This window comes from Rhinichthys klamathensis, unplaced genomic scaffold, assembly GCF_029890125.1.
Source record: "Rhinichthys klamathensis goyatoka isolate OS25496 unplaced genomic scaffold, OSU_Roscu_1.1 h1tg000352l_1, whole genome shotgun sequence".
Lineage (NCBI taxonomy): Eukaryota > Metazoa > Chordata > Actinopteri > Cypriniformes > Leuciscidae > Rhinichthys > Rhinichthys klamathensis.
Window position 1 is genome coordinate 351,670 of NW_026606863.1, and position 14,889 is coordinate 366,558.

Genomic DNA, 14,889 nt, shown 5'->3' on the forward strand with positions numbered 1-14,889 from the left:
TTTTTTCCTCTTTTGGAAAAATCACAGGAACACTGTAATGGATTTTTTTCTTTTGCAACTGGAGCAACTGGGAATGGGGGAAAAAAATTGTAGTTTACGTTCGCCACTATAGACTACTTCTGCTTCTGAGAACCCCAAAAATGTGAAATAGGTTCATTTGTAGAAAATAAATGAACTCAAGATACACCAATATATATTCAAAACCAGAAAATGTAAACCATGCATTGACAAGACTGTTGTTGGCAGACATTAGAAATATGGAACAAACAGCCAAATGGTTATCAGACAATGCAGATAATCTTAAAACATCACAAATTATTATTATTCCTGTAGCTAAAACCGTAGAGCATGGCGCTTGCAACGCCAAGGTCACTGGGTTCGATTCCCAGGGAATGCATGAGCTGCTGATAAAGTGTATACCTTGAATGCAATGCAAGTCGCTTTGGATAAAAGCATCTGCCAAATGCATGAATGTAAATCTCAGTCTACCGCTATTTGAGATGTAGCTAATCCGTATGTGGCTTTTTGTCTGATTGTATTTCAGGACGGGTCGTTTCTGCTCAGGAAGAGCTCTGGTGTGGACGCACAGCAGCCGTACACACTCGTGGTGTTTTACAACGGCCGAGTTTACAACATCCCCGTCCGCTACATCGCTTCCAACAAACAATATGCTTTGGGGAAAGAAAAACAAGGAGAGGAGGTAAAAAAGGACATGGTGATACACTGACCCTAAAAAGAATTTGGACACTTAAAAGTCATTAAACAGAAGTTGCGATCGTCTTTTCTTCCCTATTGTGACGTATTTCCAAATGTATAGAGAGCCTAAGCCCCTCCCCTCCGCTTCCGGCTCATGGGACCTTATTTCGGAAAAATATGCATGGTAGTCAATGGCGAGAGACAACTTATCTTTTTATTCCGTCTGAACTGTGCCCTGAATTACACATATGATGTTTGTCAATTTAAAAGATAATTATGAAAGTCAAGAAAGTCGCAGTTTGTCATAAAACAGAAGAGTGACATTTAGTTTTATGTGAAAATCGCTCGATGAACTACATCTCGCGGGAAGCGAAACAACGAGCGAGATCCGCTGCTCGTGTGTGTGCAGTCTGGTACAAAACACTCAGCCGTGACGGCGTAACGTTACGATTATAAAGTAAGACTATAGAAACAATGACAGACGTTAGCTTCAGTGAAGTTAGCTTCAGTAAAGTTAGCTTCAGTAAAGTTAGCTTCATTCATTGAGAGAAAGGTATGACGTCACATGTGCGCCTTTTGGGTTTGTAGTCTCACGCACTTTCACTACCCAGGAATCCTTGCGAAAGGCCAATCAGACAAGAAAATGTTTAAGTGTAATTATCATTACGGTTTTTATGACAAGTTTATACAAACATTATGATCATCGACCAGTGGTTGATGTCTCAAACATAGGCTAATAATAGCGAGCTGAATAATACGATCGCATTATGATTAATTAAATAAATAGAACAGAATGTCAGGGCTTTACTGAGTCATATGTAAACACAACAACAATAGGCCGCATATTTCCCCGAACCTGTAGCTCCTGTCCATAACAACAACCAGACCGTCTTCCTGTTTCCGGCGTGACGATCGAGTCTGTCCCAAAAATACCTCTCAATGCGCCCTCGCGGACTCGCGCTAAGGGCCCTATAGGTCTGCACTACATGACGTCACTGAAGTGTGGACTCTGAGGAAGTCCACAAGTCCGGAGTGTGCCATTTGGGACAGGGCCATAGTTGCAGGTCGAAAGTGAAATGCTACAACAGAAACTAATTCTAACAGGCAGCTTTCGCGACCAATTTGCTGCGTCGCAATTTAGAAGCTGCATCCTTTGAAGGGCACATTCGAAGGCAAATTGCATCACCGTGGCACAGAAAAAAAGCTTGACAAAATAGTGTGTGCGCGTGACGTCACCGTCGGCCGGAGGGACTGCGGTTACACACACTGAGTGGCAGAAACACTGAGCGACAGCATTGGGTTTCAGCGTGAAATGTGCAGAGAAAAACACACAAAATGCATCTAAAACGGGAAAGAGCTTTGAGATTGACTGTATAAATAGATTTGACAAGAAATCTGAGATATATTTTACAGACTATGCCGAAAGATACAGAACTGAGAAGCAAATGTATCGCTGCAAATCATAGAAACAACTGGATCCAGGCAGAGAAAGGTGGATTTGCAGTTTTGATTTTTTTGTGTCAATATGCTGAATTTAGGGGTAAAATCATACCCTATATATTGTATTGACAACTCATCAATTAAATATTTACCATCGTATATTCTGCATAATTGGATGTTTTTAAATAAACACTGACAAAAAACTACAAGTTTTAGGGCTGGACAATATTATGATATATTATATATATATATATAACATTGATATAAGTGATCACCCGGATTTAGACCTATTGTATTTATTTAAAGCGTTCACATGCAAATTTGCTTTATGTATCTCCCCGGCGTGGAAATCAGGCTCATATAAATGCCAGGAAACAGGATTCCTGCTGCATGTTAATATCCACAGATCACTGGATCTTTAGTAAGTTGTAAGGAACAGTATATCGAGTCCAACCTTTAGTTTAAACTGATAACCGTGCGTTTTACTGGCGTTTTCGCAGTTTCCTCTATTAAATCCAGTCACACAGCAGCTCTTCTGCCACTCAGTCCGGCTGGGAAAGTGACGTAAATGCATTCGAATGCTCCTTCAAATGGGTCCTTCGTTTACCGTGAAATGAAGGATACAACAGAAGGATCCTTCGCTCCCTTGTCTACCTCAGAATTCATTGCACGCCAGTGATGACAGGATTCTTCGCAGCCTTCAAAAACTTTGAATTGGGACACAGCTATTGTAAAGACCTTTCAGCAAACCCACTACTAGAACTTACAGATACCCACACTCGATTGATTGAATGGTTGTGGTTTGCTATTGGTTGATCTGACAGGTTGCCCCGCCCATGCACCAGAGTCATTAGAGAAGAGAAGTCGCTGCAAGAGGGGTGAAAAAGAAGTAATATTAAATGTATTAAATATGTACTTGAGTATATTTTTAGTGTATTAAATATGTACTTGAGTATATTTTTAGTGTATTAAATATGTACTTGAGTATATTTTTAGTGCAATACAAATATAATGCATTTTTAATACATTTAACAGTACGTCTTTTCACCTGGGGAATTTAATCTGTTTAACCCTTAATCAGTGTTCAAGTATCTGACCCCAAACTTTTACAGAGATTGCATAAGAAAAGATAATTTTTTTACATGATGGCAAAGGCAAACTATATAAATTTTTTTATTTACTTCTCAACTATACATTTATGCTGTGTTTTTGTGGATATTTAGTAGGGTTTTTTTTACCTATTTACTGCACAACTACTTAAAGAGGGAAGTTAATTTTTGTTATGTGCTCGGATAAATCATTTATAATAAATGCTGCAATATTCAATACAAATATGCAATATGCAAATATGCAAAAATTTGCAATAAAAAAAGAATTGTCCCTTTTGATTTCATGCTCACGTTTAAATTGCATTCAGATGAGTGTGACTTAAGTGTCCAAATACACTGCATTTGTTGAAACGACTAGAGGTAAAGTTGTCAGCTGTCTGTCAGTCACTAACTATCATCTCTATTCACTCTCAAGCATTTCAGCAGCGTTTCTGGCATTATTGAGAACCACCAGAAGAATCCTCTAGTGCTGGTCGACTCACAGAGCAACACCAAAGACTCCACCAAACTCAGGCATGCAGTGACGCCATGAAACAACAGCAACAAGAGCGCGAATCTGACGACGCTGGAGGCTGACAAATATAACTGTACTGACCTGACATACAACTGTGTGATAGTTTCACATCTTACCTTAATAGACGATGGAAACAGATAACTTGCTGCTACTTTTATAACTTATTTTAGTGAATGACAGGTCCGTTCGCACTAGGCGCGCGCTGCGTGCATTTCCAAAACAGCGGCAGCGTAACAGAATTAAAACAACGCGGTATTTTTAATTTGACGCGACGGAAAGCGAGACGCCGAAATTCCATTCGAGATAATAACATTGCAATGATGAAAGAAGTCCGTGTAACGCATATGTTTACTTATAGAAACGATCTAAAAAATACAGCAGCAGAGAAGAGCGCAATGTTAAGATATGCATTGCAAATAAGGTACAGTTGTACAGTTTATGTTTGTTGAATCATTGTATAAACATTTTGTTTTATATAAAGTGTGTGCAGTAAAAAAATAAATATGAAACTTTTTACTTAAAATTATTGTGTTGTGTACTATGTTTAACATTTAATTTACATAAGGTGGACTAGTCACGTGAGTTGATGAAAAATATTCTTTGGAGCATGCAGTAAGTCAGATCTACAGATAACAGTATAGTATATAATAACAATATTTTTATAGTAAAAGAAAATTACGCATGAATAAAAATGACTTCTTTTTAACCATAGGCTACAGTCGGTTCTGTAGCGACATTCGATCCACATTTAATGACTGTAATTTGGTTTACATTACTTTTTTAGGTTGCAATAACTGGAAACCTTGTGGGCCACTGAAAATGTAATACTAGATTTGACCATCAGTTGACCTGCTATATATATTTTTTTAAAATTAAAAGCCCAGTTACATAATGCTTGTTCTCAGTGTTTGGGATAAGGCATTACTGTAACATATTCTGATTTTTTTCCAGGTAACTGTAAAGAAACGCATTACTTTTAAATGTACAACAAAATACCTGAGTTACTCTTTCAAATAAGTAATGCAAGTTACTCCCATGCATTGACTGACAGCTCTCCTGTCCTCATGTTGAGAGGAATCGTGAGTGCAGAGGCGTTGTGTGTAAGAACATGTTTCAGTATTCCTCAAGATGAATAAAAAATCTAATGAAAACTCTTAGCAAGCCGTAACTGCAGTAATTAAATTTTATATACTTTATGCATTAAATCTCACTTTATAAAAAGTAATGCAAAAGTAACTTAACTCATTACTTTAAATAAAAGTAACTTTTGTGGTAACACAATATTGTAACACGTTACTTTTAAAAGACACTGCTTGTTCTCTCTAGGAAAAAATCTAGTCTTAAATTAGGATCATTTTGGTGAGTTGTAGTATCCCAACTAAAATTTCATTATCAACAGATTTCTTTTTTCAGTATACAAGTGTAAAAAAACTGACATACATTTAGATTAGAGTTTGATATGCAAAACTGTGTAATCAGAACAGTAGTGTTTTTCTTAACCAGCTGGTTACCTCAGCTCAAATCAAAACAAGAACAAATACATGTTCAAAATAATTATATTTATTTATTTACTGATCTTCTAGAGAGTCTCAGGTTGTATGGAGGCACTTCTACAATACAGCAACACAAGGTGTCATTCACAGCTGTTAGTGCTTATACCAGTGTTTAAACTATTATACAAACATAAGAGACACATTTTCTTTGGTTTTCAAGTTAAGTGGATCAGAGACCTGGAATAAAGACCGTCTTCAAATGTCGCGGAAGGAAAGTGACACCACTGTTAAGAGCTTCAAACTTTGCAGTGCAATCAAAAGTCAGTGAGGGTCTCATTTTTAGTCGGTGAAAATAAACCTGTCACTCACGAAATTATTATTCTGATCAGATTACACTGAACTTAAAAAATCCTTTGGCTTCATAAATGAGACTAAAATGCTTGACTACTGAGACCACAACATCACAGTTTACATGATTCTTTAACAATCAGTAATACATTAACAATTAGATAAATGTAAGATAATTAATTTAAACTATGAATTAAATCCTTAATCAAACCCACGTAACGTAACATAGCCAACTGCATGCTGAAAAAATAAATATAAAGACAATTAGCATAAATACAAAACAGAATTTCAGTGACGCAGCAAATGCTTCTGCATACAGGTGTAGTTTTAAACGAATGCCTTATGAACATCTAAAGCACCTTTGACAGTCATTTACAACGGATCAACAATCTACTTTACACTCTGTAAACATTCCAGTCACAAAAGCCTATTTAAAGTTGATTAGTAAAGCAAGACGGAAGTAATGAAGAGGTTCGACCACACATGCCCTAGTCTGTCCGTTTCAAACACCAGAAATAAAATAATAAAACAATGAATTCAAAGCTACAAAAAGTATTAAGACAAACAGATGTCTAGCATCAAACACACTTGCTCTATTAGTATTAATCTTACAGCAGTGGAATATTATAATATTTCCTGAGGTTTTTGCAATAATCTGATGCATCACAGTATCGTGCGAGAGGGATTTGGTCTGACACCGTGATTTTCAATATAGTAACTAATGCTCTGTACTTTTTCACATTGTGGAACAAAATAAATAGTGCTGGCTTGTGTCAACTTGAGTATTCGATCATATAAATTGCCACCCAAAAAGGGTTTAAAAGAATATTACTATAAAGAATGAAATATCAAATATCCTCAGATTTGGACCTGTGTTTTTCTCACCCTGAGATTTGCATAGTAACCCTGATTCACAGCACGTCTTAAAATGCAGAAAACAAATATGAATGCGATTCCTCTATCTGTTAAAGAGCTGTTCCCAGCCTCGGGTTGCTTCCATTAGATGTCTCTGTCCGTGTCCCACCCAAGCTTCCTGGTTTCTAAAAATCCTCCCACAAAACCAGCATCTAAACGTTGGCTGAAGCACAATGCGTTCGGATACTGTTGGTACCACGGTATACTTCCTTCCACACACTCTTTTAAGCCTCAGTTTCAAGCTGAATCTTTCCTTAACCGTCCCGTTCGGCCGTTCCCTCCTGAAATGGGATGCATGGCAGTTACCGATGAGGTTATTCGGGAAGTCGTCGCCGTTGAAATCCGAGAGAGCTCGGAGAGTTTTCCGAGACAGCACGACCCGTTGCACGGCGTCTTTGTGCTTGTGAACGACTTTCATGATGTTTGTCACCTCGGGAATCTCAGTGTCGGGATGGTTGAGAACTATAACCGGCTGGTTATCCCGTGGGATTTGAACGGATTGTACGGAGCTGTAGGGAATCAGTCGAAGGGTTGTGGGAACGTCTCGAGCCACCGGTTGCCAGTGGAGGTCTGATGCTGTGATGTCTTCAGAGGCTCGAGTCGAACGCTTCTGGGATTTACTGATTGGAGAGTCCGGAGAGGACGTTTCTCCCATGCGCTTTCTGTTCAGTGATGCAAGAGGGCCGCTTGACTCCCGGGATACACATGTGGAAGAGTTTGAATCATCAGGAAAGATGATGCTGGTGTCGACTGGCTTGGATTGCTGGTTTGGACCTGATGGAAACAGGAGAATGACTAACATGGCACTTTACAATGCATGCTAAATGTTTCTGTACTATGCATTCTAATACTGGTGCAAATAAAATTAAAAATAATAAATGTTAGCTTAGAGAAAAATCAAGCATGTTTAATTACTATATTTTACTCTGAATCAACATACACCAATGCTACAATTTCCTATATGTCATAATCATTTGTCATCATATGTGGTCCTGGTTAAAATGGCTTATTTCTCTGGATTTACACATTTTTGGATGCAAGTAAACAAATCAACAATATATATATAACATTGTTCAAGTGGTTTTTGAATATTTTAATCCAAAAATCTTTTAACAAACAAGCATTTCTACTTCAATGAGCTCATTGTTTCTGCCTTAAATTATTACATTGTTAAATTAATAAATTTGTAGCTAACTGTGATTTGTATATGTACATTTCAGAAATACATAACTTAGACAGTTTCCTCTGATAACAATCACTCTAAATTGTAATGTGGACTCGTACATTTTCTGTAAATCTGCTTTGAAATGATGTGTATTGTGAAAAGCGCTATAAAAATAAATATGAATTGAATTGAATATTTTAATTATTGTGTTAAATGTTAAATATATGGTGAAAAACAAGCTATATTTTACTTCATGCATTTGTTGAATCTTTTTGGAAAGATGGTTACCAAGCAATTTCAGAGTAATTTTTTTTTTTTTTTTTTTTGTAAATTATGATAATATTGATAAATGTCAATGTCAAAAGGATGAAAACCTTAAGATTCTATGATATGATATCTATACAGTAGGGTTCTCTGATGATTAATAATATTTATAAGAACTTTAACCATTATATTTGTAATGCACCATATGCAGAACTATCTAACATTCACGATATAGGAAATCCTGTGAGAGCTGCGAATGACTATTGCAGATACAGACGTTCATAAATGGGAATAACTAGGTTTGCAGTCAATTTGTTCACGGACCGGCTTTGACTGTTCCAATATGGCGCACCACTTCAATATAGCGGCTCTCTAATGTGTTATCCATGTTTAGATGTCTATGCACGTGACCTTAGATATATACGGAAGTGTTTTGGAAAGATTTTAATGTTTTGTAGGCCAAACAATGAACATCACTTACAGCCTTTTCACTGACCGCATTATTGTAATCAAGACGCATGCATTTTCTGTAAAGCTGCTTTGAAACGATGTGTATTGTGAAAAATAATACAATAAATGTGAACTGAATTTAATTAAACATGCTGTCTACCTTCATTAAATTCCCATGGTTTTATGAAAGTCTTGAAGGATAGACACCATCTCTTACTCTACACACCTTTTATGATTTTTCATGGCATGACTTTTCCAGCTTTTATTTTATTTTATTTTTTACTCCAAAGCCAGCTAGCAAACATACAGTCAAACCAAAAATTATTCAGACACCAGATATCATTTTTTATATATTTGTGTTTACTAGTGTGTGCAGGACACTATAGTTCATTTATATAAGTGAGGATAGCAAAATAAAGTAAACTGTGATATATTATACCCAAAAATTATTCACACAGTGACTACCAGTGAAATTTATAAAAATTTGGGACCAAAAATGATTCAGAAACTTTGAGCTGACCATGTTTTGCTGAAGTGTTTTTTTACTTTAATTGCTAATGCACCTTTATACACCACATACTGAACAACATTAAGCATAACTTGGTAATTTGTGGACCTAAACTGGTATTATCTAATTGTGTAGATAAATTTAACATCTGACAGATATTCAACATAATTCATAATTCATTCCTTCTAACAGAAGGACGGACAAAACCAGTGAAATATCCACTGATCTGATAACTCTCTGCTCATATTTTATTACCATTTTCTAACTATAGCGAATAAACTGTGATAATGTTGAAGGTGTCTGAATACATTTTGATTTGACTGTATATTCCTTTGAACACAATTCCACAGAAATTTCCATTGCATTTGAAAGGATTTCCAAAACTGTTTTCCATGACCTTGGGAACACAACAAGTACACTTTAGCCCAGCGTGTTCATTGCTTACCTCCAGTGCATGTTAAATCTGGCAGAGGTTCATCATCAGAGCAGTTCCGTGCAGATATCGTCTGATCCACTCGCGCTTCATCCAGCGAACGGCTGCTTGTTGTTAAAGGCAGCTCATCCACCGTCTGATCCAGGTCTGGAGCGGTTTCCCTCTCACAGTCGCGCTGACCCACCGGGACCGGAGAATCCCTGGGGTCCGTGTTGTTTGTGCACTCGTCAGCACGACTGTGAAATAACAGGCCCTCATCTTCACTTTGAAAATGACACAACGTCTCAGCCAAATCCTTCAGGGGAGATCTAGAGGATGGACTAATGCAATCAAACCCTGAGATGGAGCACGAATCTGTGTTTGAACGAAGCCCAATGAGGTTTGAATCTAGTGTAAGGTTGTGTTCTTTATCAAACGCTGCACTAAGGAGTCGAGAACTACTTCTCTCTTCCGAAGAGCCTGTATCTGAGGTCAGATCACTGTGACAGCCTGAATCTCCTTGGCATGTGGTGAAGTTTTCCTCGGATTCACTGAGGGCTTGGGAGTCTTTCACTCTCTTTGCATGAATATCCACTTCGGAGCAAGAATGCATTTGCGTCGCCTCAGTTTCGGTCTCTCTGGCGTTGCATACGTTAAGATTAATGTGTGTATCGCAGTCAGTGGGTTCCTGATTGATGCAGCCATCTTTTTCTTGGCTATTTATCCGTTCAAGCACTGAAGACAAAAAGTCCCGCTGAGCTACGCACTTCTTTCTTTGGGATGAAGACCTTCTGGATGTCACCTGAGCATGAGAACAGTTTCCTGAGGCATTGATAGTTGAAGTATCATTGGATTCGATTGGTTTAGCGATGGGTTGATTGGTTGGTTTCACAGTGTGAGGTTCAACACGATCCGATTCCCTTGGAGTCGAAACATCGTGCTGCTTGTTTGAAGGAATGACTTTGAGAACTAAATGCTTTTTGCCGTCCACCATTTTGAACCCGACCACTTTTGTAGTGCAATCTTGGGGGACAGTAATATTGTTCTTCTCCATAAGTCCGGTTAGCTTATCTTTCCCAGTGCGCCGCAGGCCTGGCGCGTTACATCGCTTAGCATTCGCTTGTGTCGTCGGCACAAGAGGAACAACATCAAGCTCGCTTTTGAGAGATATAGGCCACTTATTACCACCACTAACTGTCCTTTCAAGAAACTGCTGCGTTTCCTCCAAGGTCTTCTCTGGGTCCATTAACAAGCAATGGTTGTCCAGTAGACCGGGTGTGGATAATGGTAATAATTGGGATGCCCATTGGGGTTCTGGTTTTGGAAGCGATATCTTAAACTCTTGGGACGGTTTATTGTGTTGTTTGCAGACTTGTGCCCGTTTTCTCCACCAATTTCTTCTGCTCCACCTTTGGCGACATGCAGCAGCCATGTGCTTTAGGAGATTGTTTTTTTGTGCCGCCCTCAAGTTAATGCTTTCTTCACTATTGCTCATGATTGGTGCCGAACACGAGTGACATATAAACTCCTCAATCTCTTGGATGGAGAGTTTGCATTTTGGACAGTAGTACTGACCATTCAGAGAATGGTGAGTTTGACAATGTTTGGTTAGTTGGGGAAGCGTTTGCTGGACGTTGTCATTGCAAATCTCACAAGTGAACAAACAGTCCTTGTGATGCATTCGGTGCTGTTGAAGCGTAGTGAACACTGGCGTTGAGAAACCACACACGTTGCATGGAAACATCGGTGGGCTTCCTTTGCCTCCGTGGACAATCGTAAAATGCATCATTAATTCGCCGGGTGTAAAGGAGATGCCGTCGTTGCACGCAGAGCAGATGAAAGTGTTCACAAGGTGTGGTTTCTTAAACTTCTTTGTTTCTTTCTGTCCATGCGGCGTAACATTCTTTTCCTCTTTCACAGTGTTTTGTTCATTGGGAAATGAAAAAGAGGACTTCCTGAGACGCAGGCGTTTATGCCAAATGCTCCTCTCTTCATTCCCAACCTGAGCGTCAGGTTTGGCGTCGACTCTGTCCATTTTGGATGTACAGAGCCCTATACAAGACAAGGAGAAATTTAACATTTAGATTTAGGCTAGATCATGCTTGAAACTCAACAATCAACATAAAATTTGTATCATACTTAATAATCAATGTTATTATATTTTCACCAATGGTTCTGGTTGCAGTGCTGAGCAAAAGAAAGTATCTTCGGCTCATCAAGGCTGCATTAATTTGATCAAAAATACAGTAAAAATTGTGAAATATTAATACAATTTAAAATAGCTGTTTTCTGTGTGAATATATTGTAAACTAATTTATTCCTGTGATCAAAGCTGTATTTCCAGCATCATTACTCCAGTCTTCAGTGTCACATGATCCTTCAGAAATCACTCTAATAATGATGATTTGCTGCTCAAGAAACATTTTATGATTATTATCAATGTTTGAAAAACAGCTGTGCTGCTTAATATTTTTGCAATTAAATATTTTTTTATTGAATATTTCACACTAATACTGTTTTTACTGTATTTTTTATCCAAAACAATGCAGCCTTTGTGAGCAGAAGAGACTTAAAAAACGCACGTGACGTGTTGTTAAAACTGTGCTCGTTTATTACATTTACTCTTGTCATTTTGAGTAATTATTGTAATGAATGATGTGCACTATTGTGTAAACTGGACATTAAATGGAAATTATTAAGCATTTATGATCAAAATCCATGAGCTTTCCACACAAATATAACAAAAAACTAAATGAAAATACTGTCACATATACAGTAATTACACAACATGTTCAAGAAAGTCTTTGAAAACAAAACCTGATTATCTGAAGACTACAACATATTAATTACATTTCAGTGTGTTTGAATTACCCTATGTGTGTGTTCAGTACTACTTATTACCATGATTTTTGAACATGGTATCATGATGGTACGTTTTCACTTACATTTTTTTATTTATTACATAGTAGCCTATATACACTTCTTTTTGTTATCTGTTTACTTTTCAACTAATATATCTTAACATAATCATTTTCTGGTATGAGGTTAGTTTAAAGCAATGTAATGCTTATGCATCATGTGTGTAACAAATACACTGACTTTAATACCAGGATTCTTTTAGAAATGTCCCATGGTAATACCATGGTATTCTGTGAAATACACTTGACTTCCATTGCAGTATGATAGCCTTTCAGTCCCATATGATATACATCATCACAGTACCATGGACCTAACATCACTGTATTGTACTGTTTTGTAAACATAGTTTAATACTAATCTTCCTCACATGATCTCTGTCTTCATATACGCATACTGACCCATGCAACAAAGACATGTAAGAAATGAATTAAAAGCAATCAAGGAGTACTAAACATGCATCTTGAACTGCACAAGTTAAATTATAATCAGTTTGCACCTGTGGTTCAGTTGCCTAATTCCCCCTGTCACAATGCAATGAACGTGTTATAAAGTTTTAAAACATATTTAATGCAATGCAATCTAAAAAGCAATCCAAATAGCCTGCGATAGAGTTTACTCTAGTAACTATGCAGTCCTGCTTATGTAAAGTTGCCCAACAAACATGTTTCAAACTGCTATATCTGTCATGCCATTTGCGCGTGCGACATTGCATTCCCACTTCTAAAACTTCAAATCGTCTTAAAAGTCAACGTTTACGTAATGCATAAGTGAAAACGCGTATAAGTGCATGTAAAACTGTCGAAGGTGATCAGACTTACAGCCCTTTTCCGCCTCCCGTCCAACCAGAATCAGTCAACAGCGCACGGCAGCCATGACAGTTCAATCCGGGGACAAAAGCAGCTCAAGCCCGTGACAAGAGTGGATTACCTGCATGCCACATCATACTAATGCCTAATTGCATTGGCTAAATTGCATGCATTCTTTGATTCAACAATGCTTAGTTTTGCGCTTTCTTTTTGTGAAACAAGTCGTTCGTTGTCTTTCATTCATGCAACAGATTTGTGCCTGTGCACAGAAAAGTAGAAGCCTATGAAGACAGCATGTGCTTCCTCTTTCAACACAACATCACTCAGCACTGTTTATAACCACCATATAGAGCCACTGTTAAACCTTCACACGACACTGATGTGTTGAGCATTTTACTACATGCTCTTTTACCCAAAATAACAATGTGAGAAAAGTGCATGCATGCATTATAACACTGTAGAAATTCATCTTTTTTATTTTATTTATAAGCTATATTTATTTATTTAAATCTATTTCAGTTTTTTTCTCTCTATCTTTTGAATTTTTGAAGTGAATTCCTTTTGGTGCAACTAAATTTAATCTATTCGTATCACTTCTGATAATATAAAGTAATATATTCTAATAATTCCATAATCCTGCAGTGTAGTACTAGGCCTACTTTTAATGCATAAAATACATATCATATCTTTATTATTGCATTTGTATGGTGTGTATGTGTCAAATTACTGTGTGTGTGTGTGTGTGTGTGTGTGTGTGTGTGTGTGTGTGTGTGTGTGTGTGTGTGTGTGTGTGTGTGTGTGTGTGTGTGTGTGTGTGTGTGTGTGTGTGTGTGTGTGTGTGTGTGTGTGTGTGTGTGTGTGTGTGTGTGTGTGTGTGTGTGTGTGTGTGTGTGTGTGTGTGTGTGTGTGTGTGTGTGTGTGTATGTGTGTGTGTGTGTGTGTGTGTGTGTTCATGTTTTTCTATCCCGGAGGGGACTTAAACCTGAATGCATACAGACTATGGGGACTTGTGTCACTGTGGGGCCCTAAATTGAGGCCCCTATGAGGAAAAAAATTTACATAATTTTTTTTTTTTTTTTGTGTGAAAATGTATGAATGCAGAAAGTTTTGTTTAGGGGTCGGGTTATTGCAAAGGGAGATAATATACAGTTTGTACAGTATAAAGAACATTACGTCTATGGAGAGTCCTCACAAAGATAGTGACCCAGACATGTGTGTATGTGTGTGAGTGAGTGAGTGAGTGAGTGAGTGAGTGAGTGAGTGAGTGAGTGTGTGTGTGTGTGTGTGTGTGTGTGTGTGTGTGTGTGTGTGTGTGTGTGTGTGTGTGTGTGTGTGTGTGTGTGTGTGTGTGTGTGTGTGTGTGTGTGTGTGTGTGTGTGTGTGTGTGTGTGTGTGTGTGTGTGTGTGTGTGTGTGTGTGTGTGTGTGTGTGTGTGTGTGTGTGTGTGTGTGTGTGTGTGTGTGTGTGTGTGTGTGTGTGTGTGTGTGTGTGTGTGTGTGTGTGTGTGTGTGTGTGTGTGTGTGTGTGTGTGTGTGTGTGTGTGTGTGTGTGTGTGTGTGTGTGTGTGTGTGTGTGTGTGTGTGTGTGTGTGTGTGTGTGTGTGTGTGTGTGTGTGTGTGTGTGTGTGTGTGTGTGTGTGTGTGTGTGTGTGTGTGTGTGTGTGTGTGTGTGTGTGTGTGTGTGTGTGTGTGTGTGTGTGTGTGTGTGTGTGTGTGTGTGTGTGTGTGTGTGTGTGTGTGTGTGTGTGTGTGTGTGTGTGTGTGTGTGTGTGTGTGTGTGTGTGTGTGTGTGTGTGTGTGTGTGTGTGTGTGTGTGTGTGTGTGTGTGTGTGTGTGTGTGTGTGTGTGTGT

General features: G+C 38.2%; 2 protein-coding genes across 2 annotated transcripts in view; one reads left to right on the forward strand and one right to left on the reverse strand.

The window, feature by feature from the left end:
- Positions 1-4,108, forward strand: part of blnk (B cell linker) — a 29,523-nt gene extending 25,415 nt beyond the window's left edge. The window contains exons 22-23 of the mRNA XM_056232679.1: positions 545-700; positions 3,661-4,108. Of these exons, the coding sequence (XP_056088654.1) occupies positions 545-700; positions 3,661-3,777 (273 nt within the window). The 3' untranslated portion in view covers positions 3,778-4,108. The remainder of the gene's footprint in view (positions 1-544; positions 701-3,660) is intronic.
- A 2,443-nt stretch (positions 4,109-6,551) lies between these two features.
- LOC130069017 (zinc finger protein 518A) lies at positions 6,552-13,281 on the reverse strand. Its single transcript, XM_056232699.1, has 3 exons — positions 13,052-13,281; positions 9,348-11,366; positions 6,552-7,289 (listed from the first exon to the last, which is right to left on the reverse strand). Exons 2-3 carry the CDS (start codon positions 11,347-11,349, stop codon positions 6,559-6,561), a joined length of 2,733 nt encoding a protein of 910 aa, XP_056088674.1. The 5' UTR covers positions 11,350-11,366; positions 13,052-13,281; the 3' UTR covers positions 6,552-6,558.
- Positions 13,282-14,889: the final 1,608 nt, after the last annotated feature.

Bases quoted from the DNA above. Each gene is read 5' to 3' on its own strand.
- LOC130069017 (XM_056232699.1), bottom strand. From the start codon at position 11,349: ATGGACAGAGTCGACGCCAAACCTGACGCTCAGGTTGGGAATGAAGAG. The intron at 7,290-9,347 runs GTAAGCAATGAA...TGTTTCCATCAG, and splicing joins AGATTTAACATGCACTGGAG to GTCCAAACCAGCAATCCAAG.